Here is a 25734-nt window from a genome sequence, read left to right on the forward strand (position 1 = left end):
AGAGGAGGCATGCGAGAAAGTCATGTGGTCAGATGAGACCAAAGTAGAACTTTTTGGTCTAAACTTCACTCGTCGTGTTTGGAGAAAAAGAAGGATGAGTTGCATCCCAAGAACACCATCCCTACTGTGAAGCATGGGGGTTGTAACATCATGCCTTGAGGGTGCTTTTCTGCGAAGGGGACAGGACGACTGCACTGTATTCAGGAGAGGATGAATGGGGCCATTTATTGGGAGATTTTGAGCAACAACCTCCTTCCCTCAGTCAGAGCATTGAAGATGGGTCGTGAGTGGCTCCGTAAAAAGCATATCAAGGTTCTGGAGTGGCCTAGCCATTCTCCAGACCTAAATCCAATAGAACATCTTTGGAGGGAGCTGAAACTCTGTGTTGCTCAGCGACAGCCCCGAAACCTGACAGATCTACAGGAGATCTGTGTGGAGGAGTGGGACAAAATCCCTGTTGCAGTGTGTGCAAACCTGGTCAAGAACTACAGGAAACGTTTGACCTCTGTAATTGCAAACAAAGGCTTCTGTACCAAATAGTAACACTGATTTTCTCAGGTGTTCAAATACTTATGTTCAGCAGTGCAAGACAAATTCTTTAAAAATCTAACGATTTCCTGATTTTTTTATTTTTATTTTGTCAGTGGGAGAACTTTACAACAAAATCACAGTGTTCAAATATTTCTGTTCCTCACTGAAATATATATATTCCGGATTTTTCGATTTTTATAAGACGCACCTGATGATAAGACGCACCTAGGTTTTTGAGGAGGAAAATAAGAAAAAAATATTTTTAACCAAAAGGTGTGCTTTTGGGAGGTTTTGAACTAATAGTGGTCTGTGGATGCCGCACTGTTATGGGGGGGGGGGGGGGGATCTGTGGATGCCGCACTGTTATTGGGGGGGGGATCTGTGGGCGGCGCACTGTTTTGGGGGGGGGGGGATCTGTGGGCGGCGCACTGTTTTGGGGGGGGGGGATCTGTGGGCGGCGCACTGTTATGGGGGGGGATCTGTGGGCGACACTGATGGGGGATCTGTGGGCGGCGCACTGTTATGGGGGGGGGATCTGTGGGCGACACTGATGGGGGATCTGTGGGCGACACTGATGGGGGATCTGTGGGCGACACTGATGGGGGATCTGTGGGCGACACTGATGGGGGATCTGTGGGCGACACTGATGGGGGATCTGTGGGCGACACTGATGGGGGATCTGTGGGCAACTGTTAAATACATTCAATCCGATCTATATCTAAATGTAAGTAAGTACCGAACAGTGTGCATACATTTAGATATAGATCGGATTGAATGTATTTAACAGTTGCGGGGCCCGGTGTATTAGAGTAGAGTCACTGCACCGGGCCCCGCCATGAGTGTCCCCGCCTCCTCCCTCCACACTGATACTTCGCTGGCCGCGCTGTGCAGCATAGCGGCCAGCGAAGTATCCGCTTTATAAGACACACGGGGGGGGGGGGGGGGGGAAATGCGTCTTATAAAGCGCAAAATACGATTAAATATATATATATATATATATATCATACATACACGTTACATATCAAGTCCAGGGTTTAAAAAAAAAAAAAAAAAAAAAAAAAAAAAAAATTTAAATTCTGACTAGGCAGTAAAGATGCCCCATATTCTCTTCTGGGTGCCAAGCAGGATTTTGTCATTCACCTGTTCAATCGCCCAGGCTGCAATTTATTATTTGCTTCCTATGTGCATAATTAAAGGGTTTCATAATTTTCATACAGATGGCCTATCTTTAGGACAGGTAATCAATATGAGATCAGTGGGGGTCCGACTCCTGGCACCCACTCCGATCAGCTGTTTGATGAAGCTGCGGCCCTCACCGAAGCTCTGTGGCTTCCTTGCAGCTTGAATGGGATTGAGCTGTACCTAGGCCATGCGAGAGTGATGAATGTGATGTCACATGGCCTAAAAAGAGGCTACAGCGCTTGCACTGCACCCTGGCCTCTTCATACAGCTGACTGGCAGGGTTACAGGAGTCGGACCCCACCAATTTTATAGGACATGTAGTCAATATAGAAACCCAGAGAATCCCTTTACCACTTTTACATACAGTAGTATTAGAAACGTTCAGAGTTTTCTATATTTCAGCATAAATATTAGATATTTATTTATTGAGGAAAATGGTCCAATATCACCTATTTGTGAATAGCAAGAGAATGTAAACCTTTAGGATTAGCAGATAATTTGAAGGAGAAATTAGAGTCAAGTTTTTCAATTAATGCCAAGAGAAAGGGGTCTAATAGTAAGCAAGCTCACAAGGGAACCAAAGATGACCTGAAAGCAACTAAAAAGTGTGTCTCAAATTAGTTCATGTAAGGCCTCCTGCACACGAATGTTGTGTGCACCCGTGGCCGTTGTGCCGTTTTCCGCTTTTTTTCACGGACCCATTGACTTTCAATGGGTCCGTGGAAAAATCGGAAAATGCACCGTTTTGCAGCCGCATCCGTGATCCCTGGCCGTGAAAAAAATATGACCTGTCCTATTTTTTTCACGGCCAACGGTTCACGGACCCATTCAAGTCAATGGGTCCGTGAAAGAACACGGATGCACACAAGATTGGCATCCGTGTCCGTGATCCGTGGCCATAGGTTAGTTTTTATACAGACGGATCCGAAGATCCGTCTGTATAAAAGCTTTTTCAAAGCTGAGTTTTCACTTCGTGAAAACTCAGAACCGACAGTATATTCTAACACAGAAGCGTTCCCATGGTGATGGGGACGCTTCTAGTTAGAATACACTACAAACTGTGTACAAGACTGCCCCCTGCTGCCTGGCAGCACCCGATCTCTTACAGGGGGCCGTGATCAGCACAATTAACCCCTTCAGGTGCCGCACCTGAAGGGGTTAATTGTGCTGATCACGGCCCCCTGTAAGAGATCAGGGCTGACCCTCCCCCCCCTCCCCAGTTTAAATATCATTGGTGGCCAGTGCGGCCCCCCCCCTCCCTCTATTGTAATTATTCGTTGGTGGCACAGTGTGCGCCCCCCCCCCTCCCTCTATTGTAATAATTCGTTGGTGGCACAGTGTGCGCCCCCCATCGCCCCCCCCCCCCCTCCCTCTATAGCATTAACAACATTGGTGGCCAGTGTGCGGCCTCCCATCTCCCCCCCCCCCCCATCATTGGTGGCAGCGGAGTTCCGATCGGAGTCCCAGTTTAATCGCTGGGGCTCCGATCGGTAACCATGGCAACCAGGACGATGGTTGTCATGGTTACTTAGCAATAGTACAATAGTAGAAGATTCATACTTACCGGCTGCTGCAATGTTCGTGTCCGGCCGGGAGCTCCACCTACTGGTAAGTGTCATTGCTAAATGAACTGTCACTTACCAGTAGGAGGAGCTCCCGGCCGGAAGCAGACATTGCAGCTCCCAGGTAAGTATGAATCACTACTGCTAGTAACCCGCTGCCACCAATGATGGGGGGGGGGGCTAGATGGGAGGCCGCACACTGGCCACCAATGTTGTTAATGCTATAGAGGGAGGGGGGCCAATGGGGGGCGCACACTGTGCCACCAACGATTACAATAGAGGGAGGAAGGGGGGGGGGGGCGCAAACTGTGCCACCAACGAATTATTACAATAGAGGGAGGAAGGGGGGGGGGGGGCGGGGGGGCGCACACTGTGCCACCAAGGAATTATTACAATAGAGGGAGGAAGGGGGGGGGGGGGGGGGGGCTGCACTGGCCACCAATGATATTCAAACTGGGGAGGGGGGGGGGTCTGCCCCCTGCTGCCTGGCAGCCCTGATCTCTTACAGGGGGAGATAATAGCACAATTAACCCCTTCAGGTGCGGCACCTGAAGGGTTAATTGTGCTGATCACAGCCCCCTGTAAGAGATCGGATGCTGCTAGGCAGCAGGGGGCAGTCATGTACACAGTTTGTAGTATATTCTAACTAGAAGCGTCCCCATCACCATGGGAACGCCTCTGTGTTAGAATATACTGTCGGAAATGAGGTTTCACGATCTAACTCATATCCGACAGTATATTCTAACATAGAGGCGTTCCCATGGTGATGGGGACGCTTCAAGTTAAAATATACCATCGGATTGGAGAAAACTCCGATCCGATGGTATAAAAGGGACTCCAGACTTTATATTGAAAGTCAATGGGGACGGATCCGTTTGAAATGGCACCATATTGTGTCAACGTCAAACGGATCCGTCCCCATTGACTTGCATTGTAATTCAGGACGGATCCGTTTGGCTCCGCACGGCCAGGCGGACACCAAAACGACTTTTTTTTCATGTCCGTGGATACTCCAAAAATCAAGGAAGACCCACGGACGAAAAAACGGTCACGGATCACGGAAAAACGGGACCCGTTTTTGCGGACCGCAAAAAAATACGTTCGTGTGCAGGAGGCCTTAATATCCATGAGTCCACTATCAGTTAGACACTTAACAGCAATGCTGTGCATGGCAGGGCTGCAAGGAGAAAGCCACTGCTCGTCCCCAGTTTACTTAAGATCACCGGGACAAACCAGAGGGATACTAGAACAATGTTTTGTGGACATATGAGGTTGAAAGAGACCTTTCTGGTTTAAATGAGAAGTGTTATGTTTGTTATGTTTGCATTCCAGCAAATGTCTGTACATGAGCTGGATCTCAAGAAAGCGCGAGTCATGCCAAAGAATGGTTAAAATGGTTAAAAAAGAAAATAGTTTTGAAATGGTCAAGCCCCGACGGAAATGTTGTAGAGGGACCTGAAGCGAGCGGTTCATGGAAGGAAACCCACCAACATAACAGAGTTGAAGCTGTTTTGTATGGAGAAATGGGCTTAAATTCCCCCAAGCAAATGAACAGGACTAATTAACAATTACTGAAATTTAGTTGCTGATACTGTTTTACACAGAGGTCACACTTTGTGTTAAGGGCTCGTTCACGTCACAGTCTGGATTTCCGTTCTATTCATCCGTTCAGAGGATGAATAAAACGCAAATAAACGGATCCGTTGTAAATCCTATTCACTTCTATGGAGGTGATAAAGTGTCAGTTACACTCCGTTTGGCTCCTTTCCGTCAGCTTCACGTTATTTTAGATGGGAAAAAAAAAAAAAATTCTACCTGCAGTACTTTTGCTCCCGTCTAAAATAACGGATTTGTGATGGATCCATTTTGTTTTGCATTAAAGTCAATGAGTGACGGATTGTAACGGATTGCTTTGTATGTGATCCGTTATGCAATCCGTTTTTCTGTTCCATTTTTTTTTCCTGAGCATGCTCAAATGAAATAAAAAAAATAAAAAATAAATGATCCATTTAAAAACAATGGATAACGGAACATAACTGAAAGCATTGTGTCCGTTTTTTAAACTGATCCATTTCGTCAGTGCGTTAAAAATACTGAAAATATTCTTTCCGTTCGTGTCTGTTGGCTTTCCGTTATTTATTTACGTTCCGTCATTGATTACAAATATTACGGAAAGCCTAGCGGTGATGTGAAATCTGATGAAGTTTTAGGTCAAATTTATGCAGAAATATATAGAAAATTCTGAAGGGTTCACAAAAAAAATAAAAAATATTACTATATTGTAAACGTTGGTGTTCTGTTCTTACCAAATAGACTTCCAAGAAAGAGAAGAAATGATAATAGCGGCACTCACCAATTGCAGCAATATTTTTCATTTTTTTCAATAGAAGTAGAAGTTACAAGGGGCTGGGGCGGACATAAGCGTAAGAACACAGAGTGATCAGCTGGCGACGGCCGTTTCGCGCACCTGCGCTTCCTCTGGCCTCTGACCTAGTCGCGCTACCCATGCGCTCATTTAGATGCGTCCACGTTGCCTCAGCAATCAAGGACGCTAAAAACATACCTCATCCAATTCGGAACGAGGGGGGTAAGGACATAACATTCCCTGACAATGGATGTACATATATCGCGTGTATAGCCCTCTAGCTGTGTAGACAAACACTTAGATCGTTTCGATCATTTAGTTCCAGAGGACCCATGGCAGCGGTGCGGATAATCCACTCCGCCTCCTTCTGCAAGAGGAGGCGGTCTCTATCTCCACCTAATACTGGGGCGGGGCATGTTTAAGGGCTGCGAATTTTAGGCATTTAGTATTGCAATCATGTCTATTATGGACATGGTCAATCAGCCTGGGACAACACTTGCCTGACCTTACTGAGTTGATATGCTCCCTGAATCTCTCATACATAGGGTGGATAGTCTTCCCTATGTAGAAAGATCCACAGGAGCATAGCACCAGGTATACCACATATTTTGTCCTACATGTGGTAAATTGCTTAACCCTATGCCTAATACCTGCAAAGAAAAAATATTTGCCCTGTAAAGCATATTGGCAGAAAGAACAGTCCCCACATTTGTAATTTCCTATTGGTAAACGTTCAGTGAGCCAATTACTAGTTCTATTCTCCTTAAGCCTACTTCTCACCAGCTTGTCCTTAATAGTGTGGCACCTTTTGAAAGTAATAAGAGGTTTATTATGTATTAAATCCTGGAGCCCCTCTTCATTCTTGAGGATGTCCCAGTTTTTTAAGTATAACCTGTTTAATGGTGTCCGCTAAGGGACTGTATTTGAAGGCAAATGCAAACCTATTTGTAACACTTTTTTTAGAATTGTTTTTCTGCTTTAGTAATTCACCCTGTGTAAATTGGCCTGCTCTCTCTAAAGCTGCATTTAATTCTGATTCCGGGTATCCTCTATGTAGGAGTCTCTCCTTTAATTCCTGAGCCTGCGTTATATACCCTGCTTCTGTGCTATTGATACGTTTCAAGCGTATAAATTGTCCATACGGGTTTACGGAAGCCGGTGGTGACAAGGGTGCCCTCGTCAATTGTCACACGTACATCGAGGAAACCCAATATGGTACACCCAAAGTTTAATGTGAATTTCATATTCATTTCATTATGATCATTTAAAAACTGGACAAACTCCTCACACACCTGCTTCGAACCTTGCCAGCGTAAAAATAGCTTGATGTGCTGCAAATATGGGTTTGAGGTGGAACAAACATAGCGGTCTTCAAAAACCGCCAAGTATAAATTGGTAAATGTACAAGACACCGGTGTGCCCATGGCCGTACCATAGATCTGCCTGTACCAGCATCCCCCAAAAGTAAACACATTATTACTGAGTACAAAATTAAGTGCTTCCCGGACAAAGGTGCAATAGATAGCGCTCTTGTCAGTTTTGCTCAAGACCTTGATGACGGCCTACACACCCTCCCCGTGTGGTATAAGGGTGTAGAGGCTTTCCACATCAAGGGACACCAAATTAAAATCTTCCTGCCACTGGAACTCCTTCAGTGCTCCCGGAAAGGCATTGGTGTCACGCAAACATGTAGGGGCATTTGACAAGAGCGGTCTCAAGAGCCAGTCCAGGTATTTAGATAAAGGTTCAGTCACTGACCCTATCCCCGCCACAATAGGGCGGCCAGAGGGTTGGGTCAGTGACTTGTGAATCTTAGGTACGAAGTACCAGGTGGGTAGACAACTCTTGCACCCCTATTTACATTTGTCACGACTACTGGTGTAACTTTTTTGTACTTTTGAATTTCAATATGTGTATGTATATACTGTTGGTCTGTATTTTTCTCACTTGCTTCTTCTCTTTCCTGGTACCAAAATCTAATAAATCTTGATTAGCGAGAAAGAATGGAAAGTTTCTTAAACTGGGAGCCCCAATACAGAGATATGGAGATATATTATATATGTAAAAGGCGCAAATAAAATCTTCATATATAGTTTCAAATCAGTACTACTCCAAATAGCTATGGGACCAGCTCAAAAATAACCTGCCACAGACTCAAATTCCCTGTCTGCCTCTATGTACACTGAGTGGGTACGTTATTATAGGGTACTCTTTATCACATAGGATCACTATTAGTGTACGCAAATCTATGTGTATTTTGTGACTGTTGTATTTTAATCTCTAAAGTACAGGGTCTGATTTATCAAAGCTGGCCTTGCTATACATTTATACACAAGTATGCAAACTGTAAAAGGTTAGATTTGTTGAAAAAATATCTAAAAACTAAAAGATGATCCCATTCATCTGAATGGGGTTATTTTTGCAGCATATTTCTACAAGTCCCAATTATACAAATAGGACAGATACAGAGAACCTGCACACTGGTCTGGTATGGGATGTTAGAAAGAAAAAAAAAACATAAATCCAATAAAAATAAATTACAAAAAAACATTAAGAGCTTGAAGTTTCATGATGATTAAAAAATCTTTCCGAGATATTCCCTAGGACATAATTTTTTAATAATCACAAAGCGTTGAGCTCTTAACGCTACTATAATTTGTTTTATTATATTTTATTTCTCTTTTTATATATTTATAGTTAACCATCTATGTAGTGTAACCATTATCAAGAAAGAAAATTTATATAACCTACTATTAACCAACTGACAAAAAGTATGTTCTTTACTGGTGGACAAGGGACAGGCCAGCAGACCCTAGAGATGGAACCAGACTCGTACTGCCACAATACTATTCTACTGTAACATTACATGTGCCGCAAGCTGTCGTATAAGTGTCCTATATCCTATATCCACTAAATATAAGTCCATATAGGAGTTCAAATACCGTATTTTTCGCCCCATAAGACACACTTTATTCCCCCCAAAGTGGGGGGAAAATGGTACTACGTCTTAGGGTCCATTCACACGTCCGCAAAATGGGTTTGCATGCGGACACCTTAATTTCAATGGAGCCACAAAAGATGCGGACAGCACACCGTGAGCTGCCCGCATCCGCACTTCTGTTCTGCGTCCCCGCAAAAAAATAGAGCATGTCCTATTTTTGTCTGCAGCCAGTGTCCGTGTTAAAACAGTTGCGGACGTGTGAATGGACCCTTATGGGTGGGTCTGATCTGGGGTCATATTTGGGTTAATAACATTGGGGGTCTGATCTGAGATCTAATGAAAACTATTTTTTCTTATTGTCCTCCTCTAGAACCAAGGTGCGTCTTATGGTTTGGTGCGTCTTATAGGGCTAAAATACGGTATGTTATTGGTTTGTTTAACTGGGAAAAGTGCTACACCACACAAGTATGTATTCCCTCTTTCCTCTTAATTCTGGCAGTAACATTGATATTAAAGAAACTGGCTTCCCTGCATTGACGGATCAGAAAGAACTTTACTTAAAGGGGTATTCCAACTTCAAACATTTCTGACATAGCCACAGGATGCCACGACCAGAGGTGGGAACAGACAAGTAGGCTGTGCAATGCTGTTTCTGTAGCTCCCATACAAGTGAAAAAGGAGATTACGGAAACAGTATTAAAATGAAAAACAGCATAATGTGGTGCCCTATACCATCTCTGTAACTCACAATCACATAGAAGGTTCAGAGACAGAGTAGCACAGAATGCTTAGCTGTTTTAGGTCCAACCACCTATGGTTGAGCGTTCAGATGGAAATGGGAACACCCCTTTAATGGCAAGACTCAATTATTCTGTGATAATCCTGATGATTTATGGTGTTTGGCAACTGCTTAGTCTTCCTCTCTCCTCATTACCAAGCCAAGCATCCAAATGTGTGGGGGAGTGAAGAGGAATAGCTGTGGGCCGACAACTGTAAGTAAGTGTATTGGGAACTTAAGCTGTAGACATAGGGTTTCTACGACCTTCTATCCAGAAGCACCACCAATTTTTTTATTTTTATTCCTTTTCCCCCAAAGTCAGGACACTGAGACATAAAGGCAGAATAAGAAGGATGCTTTCATTTTGATATGTTCTCCATCTTCCTGATGGTTTCAAGAGTTCATTTGCCAATCTCCTTTCAATAATCTGAAAACCGTAGACAACACTAAGATCTACGTTTCAATTAATAACTATTCAATCACTGCCAATGTTGGATATAGTTAAACAGGTTGTCTCATCAGAGGGAGCTGTGATGGCATTAAGCTGATCACCACAGGTCTGTCTCTCAAACCACCGGCAACAGCTGCTTGTACCGTAAGAACACGCATTCCTTCCCACATGGTGGTCATTTCAATACATCTTAGCAACAGCAGTGTAATGAAAAGTGATCACTTCCACGGATAGCATCAACGTTTGCTTGTTTTCAGGATCCTGGACGTGTTCAGATCAGACGACTATAACATATTAGAGGGATAATATCTGGTGAAGCACCTTTAAAATGTACTTTCTCACTTTTTGAATATTAATAGCTAGAAAAAAATAACTGTACAGTGAATGTATTTTTAGGGGGATATTATGGGAAATAAGGGATCGGAGATATGTCACTTGATTTATGGACTACAAGAGAGAAAAATGAATGTAAAAGATGAGATAAAACAGTATTTTAACAGTGAACAGTATTTGAAAATGCATTGAGGTCAGCAGGCGTGTCTCACTAACCATACAAGTTAGCAGGTCAGTTACCAGCCCCGAGACATAAAAGTGAAACCAATTCATCATTTCAACAAACCCCGGAATAGAGGAAGATAAATAGTGTCTATAGAATAATAAAATCTATGGCATTTTCTTAAAGAATGCATCTCATGTTGCCAGGCAGATAGTTTCAAAAGGAAGAGGAGTTGCGTGTTCACTCGCTAAGTGACGGGCTGACAGGAGATTGGCAGCTTTGTATTCCTGTGGCGCCTCTGAATGGAAAGCTATAATCCTGCTCGCCTCACAATTTATACATCACAAAATTCAACATTCACAGGTTCCAAGGAGATGGAACACTAACCGGATGTGAAAGCTGTATAATCTATCAATTTATACATTGCACATTCCAGGAGAACAGCAGTGTTTGGTTAAATATACTTCCCTCAATATTAACCTTCTGTAGGACCCAAAGTAAAAAAGGAAACGGCGAATATGTTGAGAATATATTTTTACCGAGATTTATGTAAGTAAACATCATACTGCTTATTCTAATAAAGGGGTTGTTTATTTTTACCCCAGAAATAGCGCTACCCTTATCACGGGTCATGCCTGGTACTGCAGTTGAACCCAATTCAAGTGCATGAAGCTGAGGTGCAATACGAGTCACATATAATGTAGTCTAAGTAGTAAAGGGTGGCAGCAGTGACTGAGCCTGAAGAAAGAAATACTTTTTGTTAATATAGAGTATTTAGGGAGGAAATATGGGTAGCTCTGACAGGGAGATGTATTGTAGATAGCACTGCTTTAGAGGGCACGGTGACATCATATGAAGACCACTGAGGTACTACTCATGAAGAAGATATTATATAATTATACAATTATATATAGGGGTTTCCACACTTCTGCAAAACTACAGAAAAGTACCTAAAAAAGTGTTTAAAAAGTGTTTAATCTGTTCATCAGATAATGCCAACACAGCAAAGAATTAGACCTTTTTTTTTTTTATATCTTGCCCAGCTGTGCAGCACAGTTGATTTCATACTGCCAGGGCTTGATGTATGCAGGAATACCAATGAAAAAGAGTCCAGTTCCCTTGAATCCTCTCAACTCTTACAGACAATACATTTATATACAGCAGCCTGCATGCCACTCTATTACATTTTGTAAAGTAGAGCTGTAAGGCTGCGCTCACACGGGCGAGATTTCCGTGCGGGTGCAATGCGGTAGGTGAACGTATTGCACCCGCACTGAATCCCGACCCATTCATTTCAATGGGGCTGTTCAGATGAGCGGTGATTTTCACGCATCACTTGTGCGTTGCGTGAAAATCGCAGCATGCTCTATATTCCGCGTTTTTCACGCAACGCAGGCCCCATAGAAGTGAATGGGGTTGCGTGAAAATCGCAAGCAAGTGCGGATGCGGTGGAATTTTCACGCATGGTTGCTAGGTGACAGTCTATTCACTGAATTATTTTCCCTTATAACATGGTTATAAGGGAAAATAATAGCATTCTGAAAACAGAATGCTTAGTAGGTGATCAATTGAGGGTTAAAAAAATAATAATAATTAACTCACCTTCTCCTCTTGATCGCGTAGTTACCGGTCTCTTCTTTACTTCTTTAATGATGAGCTGTGGGCTAAAGGACCTTTGGTGACGTCAGATCACATGCTCCAATCACATGGTCCATCACCGTGGTGATGGACCATGTGATTGGAGCATGTGATCTGACGTCACCACAGGTCCTAGCCGGTAGTTCATCATTAAAGAAGTAAAGAAGAGACCGGGAACTACGCGATCAAGAGGAGAAGTCGAGTTAATTATTTTATTTTTTTTAACCCTCAATTGATCACCTACTAAGCATACTGTTTTCAGAATGCTATTATTTTCCCTTATAACCATGTTATAAGGGAAAATAGTAAAATCTACACTACAACTAACCCAAACCTGAACTTCTGTGAAGAAGTTCGGGTATGGGTACCACAGTCTGTTTTTTATCACGCGCGTGCAAAACACATTGGAGGGTCAGTGGAGGGCAGTAGAGATAGCAGGCAGAGAAAATATATATCATGTGTGACCTATCAAAAACTATAGATCATCCTGCAAAAAATAAGCCCTCACACATCTCTGTAGAGATAACCTTAAAAAAAGTTATGGGCTGAGAATATGGCAATGAAATTATTTTTTTTTCCTAGTATTAAAACTAAATATATGTGGTATTGCCATAATCGTACTGACCTGGAGAATGAAGAGCACAAGTCAGTTTTACCGTATAGTGAACACCGTAAAAACGCTGTGACGGAATTGCAATTTTTTTCACATACCACCCCATTTGCAATTTTATTTCTCGCTTCCCACTACATTATATGCCATATTAAATAGTGCCATTAGAAAGTACAACTTGTACCACAAAAAAACAAGCCCTCTTATGGCTATGTGAGTGTAAAAATAAATGAGGTATAGCTCCCGGCGGGCAGGGAACGAAAAATGAAAACACGCAAAATCGCTGCGTCAGCAAGTGGTTAAAGGCAATAGTAAGTAAAAAATATAAATCACATTGCATTTAAAAGATTTGCACACCATTTTTAAAGACTGGCAAACCTCTTTCACATTTAATAAGGAACCATATATAGAAAATGATATAAAAGTAAATTTTTCAACGCTTTCTATTGCATACAGTCTTTGCATCCAGTTTTCAGAATAATAACCGTAAGCATTTTATACAGTCCTTGAAAGGGCGCTGAAGCTCCCCCTCAGCAGAAAAAGCCCATACACAGAAACAGAATTGCTGAGCTGAACTTTGTTAAGATTGTTAGCAAGAAAATTGGTCATGTAATAGAGAGAGAACCAGGTCACAGGCTATTCTCTGCATACAAAAGATATGTTCAGCTTTTAGCCATTTTTATTGTGAAAAAACTTGCTACATCAGAGCTGGAGATCTCTCTAGGGTGAAAACGAAAAAGCGCTATTCCAGAACCCAGGGCAACGTCCAAGGTGTATCATAAATGGTACTGAATGCATTCTCAAAGGTTTACAAAACTGCTTGAAATGGTGCACAAGCAGAATGCATGTCCACTATAAGAAGTACCGATCAATGATAAAATGCCACACGAGTGTTCCTGTTTATCGGCAGCAGTTTTTTTTTGAAGTTGGAAAACCCCTTAACTACAAGGCTAAATGCACACAATCAGGATTACGTGCGGAAAATCCACAATGTATGTCATGCTCATTGTATTCTATGAAAATTTTAAATTCTCATGTACACGATGCAGATTTTTTTCCATGCGGATTTTGACCTGTGGTGCGGATTTTAAACTTGTTTTATTTTTCCTGACTGTATTTCCTCCATTCACTTCAATGGGGAGAGTAAAATCCACAGCAAATCCACATGTAAATCAGCACCAATTGATGTGGATTGTCCGCATGGATTTTCCTGCAAATACATGCGGATTTCAGTGCGGATTCTGTGCACAAACTCTAAACGTGTGCATTTACCCTAACTCTATAATCTGTTTCAGGGGAGACAAACCAAGCAACCAGACCTGCTCTCTTGCTCTCACTTTTAAACATCTAGTGGGGCACGCAGACAGCACCTGGAGGTAATGCTGTCTGTGAAATACCTAAAAAGAAAGCTGCAGTATTTTTTGAACTATCAGACACATATTTTCTCTTCGATCTTGTGCTGCCACCTTCTGGTCAATCTAGTAGTCTGAATTCTGGCATTAGAAGCAGGAGACTCTGAGCTCTGTTACAGTAAGGTCCTGGCAGTGCAGATGTGAGGACACACCATATAATTGTACGTAATCTCTTCTTTGTTCACTGTACGGTCACATTTTATATACAATTCTGTAAAGTGCGACGGTTCAGTGTGCAGATGTGCACACACATACAGGTACACACAGCAGAGTAAATGTGTGGTGCCTGCCCTGCCAGGACCTTTGTAGCCAGCCCACTCCATGTTGTGCATGGGACAGTTCCATCCCATTAACTCCAGACTCCTATTACTGCTACTAACTGGGTCAGCACCGGCAGCAAGTCTGTCTGCAGGGGTGGACTGGCCATAGACCTTACAGGGAATTTTCCTAGTGGGCCGATGCCCCATAGGACCACCCGAGCCACCCTCACTGCTGCTGGCTGAGAACGTGCTATTGGGGAAACTATAGGGGTTATTATTAGAGGGTATCCAGGAAGCATGTTGAAGGTAGGTAGGGCTGGCTTGGTGTTGTGGCCCACACCTCAGCCCCTAAGCCCCCTGCTCCATATCCATATTCGAGATAACTGGATGAGAAGGAGAACCGAACATGGCAGCTACTGTTGGTCACCACAGAGAGACAGCTTCTAGGGAGGTAGTTTGTGCTGCACTGTTGTATTCGATTCTTTGGAATGGTATTCTGTGCTGCGCTATGGTATTAAAGACCCTGACAAATTGTGATGCTCCACCTTTTGTCAGTTTGGACTAGGGATCGACCGATTATCGGTTTTACCGTTATTATCGGCCGATATTCAGTATTTTGACCGTTATCGGTATCTGCATCTATTTTGCCGATATTCCGATAACGTATTGGGAACACAGATCGCGCTGCTGTCAGCGCTCTCAGTGTTCCCTCAGCAGCACAGGGGAGAAGGAAGCAGTGTCTCCCTCCCCCCTGTGCTGCTACCGCTGCAGCCAGTGAGAAGAAGGAGGACGAGAGAAGGGGAGGGGCTGTGGCCACTGTGCCACCAATGAAGAGAAATCTCTTATTAATTCATATACAGAAGGCGGGAGCTGGCTGCAGAATCACATAGCCGGCTCCTGACCTCTATGAGCAGTAGCTGCGATCTGCGGTAGTTAACCCCTCAGGTGCCGCGGATCGCAGCTACCGCTCATAGAGGTCGGGAGCCGGCTATGTGATTCTGCAGCCAGCTCCCGCCTTCTGTATATGAATGAGAGATTTCTCTTCATTGGTGGCGCAGTGCGCCCCCCCCCAAGCCCCCCAGTATTAATCATTGGTGGCGCAGTGCGCCCCCCCAAGCCCCCAAGTATTAATCATTGGTGGCGTAGTGCGCCCCCCCCCACCCCCAGTATTAATCATTGGTGGCAGTGGCCACAGGATCCCCTGTCCCCTGCTCCTCCGATCGAAGCCCCAGCAGTGTAATCCTGGGGCTCCGATCAGTTACCATGGCAGCCAGGACACTATTGAAGCCCTGGCTGCCATGGTAAGCTCCGTGCTGCTCTGTGCACAAAGCACAGAGCAGCAGGGACAGTGTGAGATCCTATTCACCCTGATAGAGATCTATCAGGGTGAATAGGACAAGGGTTCTAGTCCCTAAGGGGGCTAAAAGTTAGTAAAAAAAAAAAAAAAAAAAAACAACAACACGTTAACAATAAACATACATTTTCAGCAGATTTGTGTAGGAATTTTTTTTTTTTTTTTAATTAAAATTACCAGAATATCGGTATAAATTATCGGCTATCTGCCTGAAAGTTCACAAATTATTGGTATCGGCCCTAAAAAAATCGATATCAATCGATCCCTAGTTTGGACCCACCTACAACATTGGGGCCACCTATAGTTTTTATTCAGGGCCACTTTAAGTTCCCAGTCCGTCCCCGCTCTCTATAATAATGATAGAGATCTGTGGCAAATGACAAATTTATGGGGCATCAGCTTTTGTACTGTGTCTATACCATATCAGTTGTAGGTCATCAATAGTAAACCCTGTTTTTTCTATTTTTATGCTTCTGAAAATACGGTATATTCAGTACTATGGCACACCAGAATTCATACTCTGAGCAACCAATAATCAATGGGATTTAGTAAAAAAATAAAATAAAAATTGATGTGTACATCTGGCAGAGGAAGGGTACTATTCAATAAATTGGCAATATTTTTCCAAAATCAGCTTCATATGTCTAATATTTATGTAAAAACAGCATAAACATTTAAAACTACAGATAAATATAATTGGATGTGTTGATTCTCCTCATAAATTTAATCTAAAAATAGTTATTTCTGCAACATATCCTAGCATAGATGAGCAAGCTTGTGGGATCAAAGTGATTTGTCAACTGCTGGGTGTCCCCTTTTTAGCCATGTAAGGCAATGGAGGCAAAAATATTACTTTTTTTTGTCTCTCGTCTTAAATGGGGAAATAAGGATCAGAAACAGAAAGTTCACCAAAAGTCAAAACTTCAACCTTCAGCTTTGCTCATCTCTCATACTCCATTTATGCAGAACACCCACACAGGGTGGATATGCAGTGGTTCTGTGTGGCAAATTCACAGAGTTTTACAGTACTAGCAAAGAGGATTGGATTTTGAACAAATCGCATCCACAGAATGTGAAACAAATTTTTAGTGTAAAATGATTTTCGGTGCGAGTACAGGGTAAAATCGGCAACAAGTCTGCCCCGTGTGGCCAAACCTTTGAAGTATCCCTGCTATTTTTTTTCTCTTTAAGAAATTATCAGCATTACTGAAACAGCGTTTTTGTAATCTACTTCTTTAGAGGTTGTTCATCCATTTCTTTTTATGGAGAACCACAGAGTCTCCCACCACTATAACCGGCCTGCTACTGTTACTAGGGCATATGATACATTTTTGGGCTGGGTTTGCACAGTTAGCAGAGCAAACCAATGAAAATAACCAATAACAGGGGTTATCCCAGGATTAATGTAAAAAAAAAGAAAATATGATACCATATAGTACATGACAATCTATTTCTAACAAACTCAGAACCAGTCCTCTACCTCACATGGATCGAGAGATCTCCTCAATCCTTGCTCCAATTTCACTGCTAGATTTATTTCAAGCTGTCAGCTTAGGGGGTGTGCGCTCTGTCTGCTGAGCATTCTTTCTAACGGCAATTAGAGCGCAAACAGCAGGTGGCGCTATAAAAATACAGTTCACTGAATAACTCAGTGGCTACACTAAATTGTTAAATATATGCAAATACAAAAGTATTTAGATCCAGGTGCTGGTTGAAAAATGTAAAATATTTTTAGTGGGACAAACCCTTTAACCAAACAGAGCTGAACAGACCCCACTGTCTATAATGGGGTTCATTCAGTTTCTGCTTGGAAAGCTGCTTTTCAACAGGACAAAAAAAAAAAAAAGTCCTGCATGAAAGACTTTTTTTTACCCTCTCTTTTTGAAGGAATCTGCGATGGAGGCCCCGAACAAAACATCTGCACAGATGCAAACATAACATTAGTTACGTACATAAAACTGCATTATGTGGAGTAAGGATCTGGCATGAAAATACAACCTTTCTGACCTCTGTTTGCCCCAAAGGGTTACAATCACACAAAAAAGGCTATATTTTATTCAACCGCATGAACAAGTACAATATATTGTAGAAAACAAAAATCTTACCTTAACTAAACAATTTGTATGCCCAGGGACTGAACCATTGACGTAAATGATGTTGTGTTTTGTATTCACTCTCCATACCTAAGATAATTGAATACCAATGCACACATATTTTAAAGGAAGGCAAAAAAAGCTAGCAAAGCATTTTGTTAAAAGCTATAGGCTCCTTTGGGGGCATTTTTTATTATTGCATTGCACTCATTTTAGGCTCAAAATCATTGTTTCAATTGGTCTTTATTAAAACGTGCAGTCTCTTTCTCCGTACAGGGTTGAGATTCTCTAGTACCAGGCTGCGTTTATACTGTTTCCCATGAGTCAGCTAGGCTGATGGTTCCTTATCTCTGACCTTACAAACACTCATAATAGCTCAATTATAAGATATGTGGCTGTTAGTTGTTCAAAGATAAGGCATATAGATAGCCAGCAGATAACGGCTCAAAGTGAAAGCAAGATCCTCACAGCTAGGCAAAGTTAACCGTTTATGACAAAACCTGCTGAATACTTTTAATAAAAAATTATTTGTAGCCCAAAATGAGTAAAATGCATTTATTAACAAGATCGCCCCCTGAAGGTTGTCACAGCCTGTAAAAAAGGCCCAGAAATCCCAACTAGAGCAAAACACACCTTGAGGGCATGAGCAGTCCTGTAAACGTTTCCTAATTGACCGGGCATTTTTGTACCTGGGAACACACGAGCCGGGTCCTGTGGAAAGAAACATGAATATATTCACTAAGAAGGCTAAAGCACAAATTAACGTTGCATATTTCCCATATTTAACCAGCTATAAAACCGCGTTGCCCAGAGTAAATCACTATTTTGCTCTTACCCACTTCTAAAAAAGGCCTGTCATCTTTCCCGACACGTCTTAGTAAATCAGAGGTGTTCAACGAGTGGCCTATGTTCCCCTGCTGTGCGGCTCGCCACTGGAGATCTCGGTTATAACGTAACCTAGTGGCAAATGACAATACTGCACATCTATCCTAGGGCTGCTCTCCGGTATGAGAACGGAACAGAATGCATTTTGGAGCATTCCATTCTGTTCAGTTATGTTTTGTCCCCACTGACAAGGAATGGGGATAAAACGGAAGCGTTTTTTTCCAGTATTTTTTTCCTATGACGGATCTCATTACCGGAAAATATTAACGTTAGTGTGAAAGTAGCCTAATAGTATCCTAGCAAATTGAGAGGTTTTTTTCCATCTTGAAAATGCTGTGCATGCTTAATAAAAATGTGACATGGTGTAAGCCTCCAAAAGAAGACGGGCAGAAGCTTTATAAATAAGAGCATGTGCCATTTCCAAATCCAGCATTGCACACATTGGGCAAATTAACCACTTCCAGACTGGGCCATTTACCCCCTTCCTGACCAGGCCTAATTTTGAAAATCTGACGTGTCACTTTATGTGGTAATAACTTTGGAACGCTTTTACTTATCCAAGGCAATTGGACATTGTTTTCTCGTAACACATTGCACTTCATGTTAATAGTAAATTTGAGTCAATATGTTTTACCTTTATTTATAAAAAAAAATCCAAAAGTTAACGAAAATGTGAAAAAATGTTTTCTAAATTTGAATCTCTCTGCTTTTAAGACAGATCGTGATGCCTCATAAAATATTTATTAACATTCCCCATTTGTCTACTTTATGTTGGCATCATTTTAGTAATGTAATTAAAAAGTTTTTAGGATACTAGAAGGTTTAGAATTTTACATTTTTAAGAAAATTTCCAAAGTCAACTTTTTTAACCACTTCACATCCACTCATAGGATATAAACGTCCTATGGGTGGATGTTTATCTCTGAATGGAAGTTCTGGAACGTCCATTCAGAGATGGCAGCTGCAAACTAATCATGCAGCTGCCTAGCGGGGGCCCGCTGTCAGTGACAGCAGGGAAACCCAGAGAGAAGGCAGGGACAGTTCCCAGGTGAACCTGCCTTCTAAATCTCTGTATACATAGCACTCAACGAGCGCTGTGTATACAAATCAGGAAGCGTTATGCCACTTCCTGTCCTGGCCCGGTGGTCATGTGACCGCCAGGGTCGGGAGAGTGCAGGAGCTGTCGGGTCTTCCACAGACCTCGATCAGCCCTGCACTGAGGCTGCACAGTGCTGTATTCTGCTGTACAGCCTCTCTGGAGGGTGAATTTCCCCTGTAACTGGGGCTAATGTGTCAGCCCCAGTTACAGGAGAAATCAATGGTAGGAAAAAAGTGAAGGTAAAATGTCCACCAGAGGTCTTGTATGACCTTATGGGGGACGCACAGTGTAAAATAAAAAAATAAAACAATAAAGTGTTTAAAAAAAATGTAAACAAAAAAAAAAAGGTTTCACACGTAAAAAATAAAAATAAATTAAATCTCCAATAAAAAAAATACATAAATTAAAAATAGAATTTTTATTTTTTTTTACATATTTGGTATTTCCGCGTCTGTAACGACTGGCTCTATAAATATATCACATGATCCACCCCGTCTGATAAACACCATAAAAAATAAAAACTGTGCCAAAAAAGCCATTTTTGTCACCTTACATCACAAAAAGTGCAACTCCAAGTGATCGAAAAGGCGTATGTCCCACAAAATAGTAAAAATAAAAGTCACCTCATACTGAAAAAAAAAAATGAGCCCCTAAATAAGAAAATCGCTTAAAAAAAAAACAAAAAAAAAAAACTATAGCTCTCAGAACATGGAGACATTAAAACATTTTTTTTGTTTCAAAACTGCTATTATTGTGTTAAAGTGAAATAAAAAAATAAAAAAGTATACATATTAGGTATTGCCACTTATGTAACAACAAGCTCTATAAAAATATCACATGACCTAACTCCTCAGGTGAACACTGTAACAAACTGCTCTGTAAAAATAGCACATGATCTACCCTGTAAAAAAATAAAAATAAAAACAGTGCCAAAACAGCCATTTTTTGGTTACCTTGCCTCACAAAAAACGTAATATAGAGCAACAAAAAAATCATATGTACCCCAAATAGTACCAATAAAACGGACACCTTATCCCCTAGTTTCCAAAATGGGGTCACATTTTGGGAGTTTCTACTGTAAGGGTGCATCAGGGGGGCTTAAAATGGGGCATGCCATCTAAAAACCAGTTCAGGAAAAAAAAAAAACATACGGCACTCCTTTTCTTCTGCGCCCTACCGTGTGCCCTTACATCAGTTTACGACCATATAGGGGGTGTTTCTGTAAACCGCAGAATCAGGGTAATAAATATTGAGTTTTGCTTGGCTGTTGTGTTAAAGAAAAAAAATTGATTAAAATGGAAAATCTGTCAAAAAAGTGAAATTTAGAAATGTCATCTCCATTTCCTTTAATTCTTGTGGAACACCTAAAGGGTTAACAAAGTTTGTAAAATCAGTTTTGAGTAACTTGAGGGGTGTAGTTTCTACAATGAGGTCATTTATGGGGGGTTTCCACTATGTAAGCCCCACAAAGTGACTTCAGACCTGAACTGGTCCTTAAAAAGTGGGTTTTGGAAATTTTCTTAAAAATTTTAATTGCTTCTAAAATTCTAGAGCCTTCTAACGTCCTAAAAAAATAAAATGACATTTCCAAAATAATGCCAACATAAAGTAGAGAAATGGGGAATGTTAAGTAATAAATATTTTATGAGTTATCACTTTCTGTTTTAGAAGCAGAGAAATTCTAATTTTGAAAATTGCAAATTTTTCAATTTTTTTTTGTAAATTTGGGATTATTTTATAACTAAAAGGTGAAATATATAAAATTTACCACTATCATGAAGTACAATATGTCACGAGAAAACAGTCTCAGAATGGCTTTGATAAGTAAAAGCGTTCCAAAGTTATTACCACATAGAGTGACACGTCACATTTGCAAAATTAGGCTATGTCAGGAAGGGGGAAATGGCCCAGATGTGAAGTAGTTAAGGACCAATTCCGTTCAGAAGTCACTTTGTGGGGCTTACATACTAAAACGAACCCATAACTGACCCCATTTTAGAAACAACACCCCTCAAACTGGTTTTAGAAATGTTGCTAACCCTTTAGGTATTCCACAGGAATTATAAAGCAAAATAGAGGTGAAATTTCAAAATGTCACTTTTTTTTTATTATCTCATTTTTGGTAGGTGAAGTCCAAAAGCTGTTTGGTGTAAAAAAAAAAAAAAAATTTTTTTACACCGTTCACTTGATGGGGTAGATCATGTGATATTTTTATAGATCTGGTCATTACGAGCACAACAATACCAAATATGTTTTTTTTTATTTTTACGTTTTACACAAATTAATTTCTGGCTATAGTCTTGTATGAGGGCTTGATTTTTGCGGGACAAAGTGACGTTTTTATTGCTACCATTTTGGGGCACATACCACTTTTTGATTGATTGATTTTATGTTTTTTGTGAGGTGACAAAACAGTTTTGGCATAATTTTTATAAATGTCTTTTTTTTACACCGTTCACTTGATGGGGTAGATCATGTGATATTTTTGTAGAGCCAATTGTGACGCAGCGATACCAAATATGTCTATTTTTATTTATTTTTTTACATTTTACACAATAAGAGCATTTTTAGAAAAAAATCATGTTTGTGTGTTGCAATTTTCATAGAGCCATATTTTTTTTTATTTTTCTGGCTATGATCTTGTGTAGGGGCTCTTTTTACGGGATGAGGCGACGTTTTTATTGCTACCATTTTGGGGTACATACGACTTTTTCATTGATTAACATTATGTTTTTTGGGAGGTGCAATGTTTATTATTTTTCACCTGATGGGTTAGATCATATATTATTATTATAGAGGCGGTCGTTGCAGACATGGTGATACCAAATATGTCAATTTTTTTCTTTTTCTTCTATTTAAATTTTTTTAAATAACTGATTTGGGGAGAATTTTTTTTCTTGAATGTGAACTTTTTTTTTTTTTTCAAAACACTTTATTTTTTACATTTTTTTTATTTTACACTTTGTGTCTCCCATAAGGTCATACAAGACCTCTGGGGGACATTTATCTTCATTTTTAATTTTTTTAACTATTGATTTCTCCTGTAACTGGGGCGGACATAGTAGCCCCAGTTACAGTGGAAATACACCCCCCAGAGAGGCTGTACAGCATAATACAGCGCTGTACAGCCTCAGTGCAGGGCTGATCGACTTCTATGGAAGACCCGTCAGCTGCCCCGGCGATCACATGACCACCGGTCCGGGACAGGAAGCAGCATAGCCGTTCCTGATCGTTGAGCGCTGTGTAAACAGCGATCTAGAAGGCAGGGTCTTCAGCTGCGATCTCTGAATGGACGTTCAGAAGGCAGGGTCCGCGATCCGCTGCGGCTGCCCCGCGATCGGTGTTTCTGGAATAACGCAGCCATGTTTTTCTAAGGGTCCATTCACACGTCCGTAGTGTATTGCGGATCCGCAATACACCCGGCCGACACCCCCAATAGAACTGCCTATTCTTGTGCCTATTCTGTCCGGACAAAAATAGGACATGTTCTATTTTTTTGCGGAGCCGCTGCCTGGAAGTTCGGGCCGCGCTCCGGAAATGCGGATGCGGAGAGCACATAGAGAATGAATGGGTCCGCACCTGTTCCCGATATTGAGGAACGGATGCAGATCCATATGCGAATGTGTGAATGGACCCGAATCCTGGACAATCCCTTTAACCATATTCCCGTATCTGAGCCCCTGTGAGTGTGAACAAGAGAGTGATATTTTGGGCTTAACGGCAGCATTTTCAAACATGCTAATAATAAAAACGCTATTTGTCCACCATACAATACTGAACATATTGACTGACTTACACCTGCAGCAATAGCTCCCGGCCTGCGGTGTGTTTTAGTCTGTCCATGTGATGCTGGCTGGCCTTTATATCCCCATCGCTTCATGACTCCTTGAAATCCTTTACCAATTCTGAAAGAAAAGGAAACAGATTACTACAAAACATAACCTCTCTACATCAATGAATGCAAGGAGTTTGTTTTTTAGTTTTCTAATCGCTGCCTTTCTGAAGCCATAACTTTTTTATTTTTAAGCTCATATAGCCGTATGAAGGCGTTTTTTTTTTTTAATCTAATGGCAACATTTAATATTGCATATGATGCAGTGGGAAGCTGGGAAAAAATTAGTTAACTTCATTCTCTCTTTTTTCTTTTCATTGCCATATTCTGACCCCCCTAACTTTTTTCTATTTACGTCAACAGAGCTGTGTGAGAGCTCCATAGCTGTGGCAGGCCTTGGAGCCTCCAGAAGGCCAGAGTATGCCATGGAAAGCGAACAGGTCCCTCAATCATGGTCATTGCTGATAATGGACTGTGCCTCCTGTGTAATACAGCAGGCACACGGTGACTATGGCGCCCACTAAGCTTCTGAGTGGACTCCATCTTAAAAGACTCAACATCTGCTGTACATGTACGGATATAGGGACGGAGTTAATGGACAAATGGTTGCGTTTTTGGTGCATGTTACCTATGGACCCTTATAGTACTGGTAGTTTTTTCTACATTATGCTCTGATCAGAGCAGTGTGTGAAATAGTGTTCCCTTCAGTCAATGCTTCACATTGGGTAGGTGGCATAGGCGGACAAGTGATTGAATATAGGGAGGTGAAGGATAAATTGGCATCAAACATAACCCCAAGACAGCAGGCGTGCTGCCCAGGAGTTATGGTAGTGCCATATACTGAGAGGCAAAAGGTTTAGGTAGGTTGGTAGAAAGAGAAAACCCTAGAAGTTCAGTTTTTGAACAACTTAGTTTCAGATACAGAAAGGACATTATATTGGAGACAGAGGACAATCATTGGTGTTTTGAAGTACTGCTGGAGTGATATCACAGGATAAGGTATATAGTTGGGTGCTGCCAGCATAGAGATGCTACTTAAAGCCAGATTTACTGATCGTCTGTCCAATAGGGGTTGCATAGAGAGAAAAGAGTAAAGGACCTAGGACTGAACCCTGAGGAACCCCAACAGAAAGAGGGAGGAGGAGGAGGAGAAGTAGAGCCAGTAAATGATACACTGAAAGAGTCGTCAGAGTGTAGCCAATAGAGTAAAGCATGCTGGGTAGGAGTAAGAGGTGAACAGCGTCAAATGTTGCAAAGAGATCCAGAAGAAGTAGAGAGTAGTCACCATTGGATTTAGTCTTCAGAAGATCATTTGACAGTTTGCCAAGTGCGGTTTCTGTAGAGAGCAGAAACCACATTGCAAGAGGTCATAGAGAGTTAAAAGAAAGAAATCAGATGATGAGAGAGTTGACTGCAGGACGGGTGGGTTTATGACAGAATGTTTGAAAGAGAAAAGGAAGATACTAGACGACAGAGGGGTTACATATTTTAGTTATGCAAGCAGTAAAAGCTGGGGGCCCAGACTAGAGGAGATGTGAGGGAATAGGGTCACTAACACAAATATCCCTACTGTCGAAGATACTGCTTCTTCATGCCCCAAGAGGTCATCTTCGTAAATTAGCGGCCATTTACAGACAACTACGCGGTCTGATATGTCAGAACATTTCCCAGGTGCATGTAAGCTGGCATCAGGTGTCAGAAATGAGGTCAGTGTCATAACATGCATCATATAATTGTTCAGTGTAATATTACAAATGGGTTTCACAAATCTGCACTGAAATGGAACAGTCCTGAACAGCAGTAAAATGCCAATTAGGGGACTCACTGGGCAGGGCTCTGTGCAGCTGCCTCTCTAAATATATGGATGTATTTTAGCAGGCATGATGCCCACTGGGACCGCTCACCTGATGATGCCAACTCAAGCAGTGCTCATTATATAATGTCACAAACAGATCACCTGGAAACTGGGTTAGCAAGCAAATTGTATGTCCCAAATTAATTAGATCTCTCTGCGGCTTTTTTTTTTTTTACCTTCCCGTACACTAAAAATGCACAATATGCTTTGGTCCTTAGCCTATTTAATACATGTAGGAACTAATATTGATTACTGTGCAGTCACTAAAATGCCAAGAACAGCATGGCACAAAAATAATACAAAAAATAAGACAAACATGGCTATTGATATTTCAGGAGAAAATGGTTGACAACCAATATGGCCACAGTAAATATAAGTTGTCACCCAACT

General features: G+C 41.6%; 1 protein-coding gene across 1 annotated transcript in view; it reads right to left on the reverse strand.

Annotated features, from left to right (window-relative positions):
- MRPL3 (mitochondrial ribosomal protein L3) overlaps positions 1-25734 on the reverse strand; it is a 115004-nt gene that overhangs the window by 9234 nt on the left and 80036 nt on the right. Inside the window, exons 7-9 of the mRNA XM_040432837.1 lie at positions 23454-23562; positions 18307-18384; positions 17686-17763 (exon numbers count right to left, since the gene is read on the reverse strand). Coding sequence (XP_040288771.1) covers positions 17686-17763; positions 18307-18384; positions 23454-23562 — 265 coding nt within the window. The remainder of the gene's footprint in view (positions 1-17685; positions 17764-18306; positions 18385-23453; positions 23563-25734) is intronic.

The sequence above is a fragment of the Bufo bufo genome, chromosome 5 (assembly GCF_905171765.1).
Source record: "Bufo bufo chromosome 5, aBufBuf1.1, whole genome shotgun sequence".
Classification (NCBI taxonomy): Eukaryota; Metazoa; Chordata; class Amphibia; order Anura; family Bufonidae; genus Bufo; species Bufo bufo.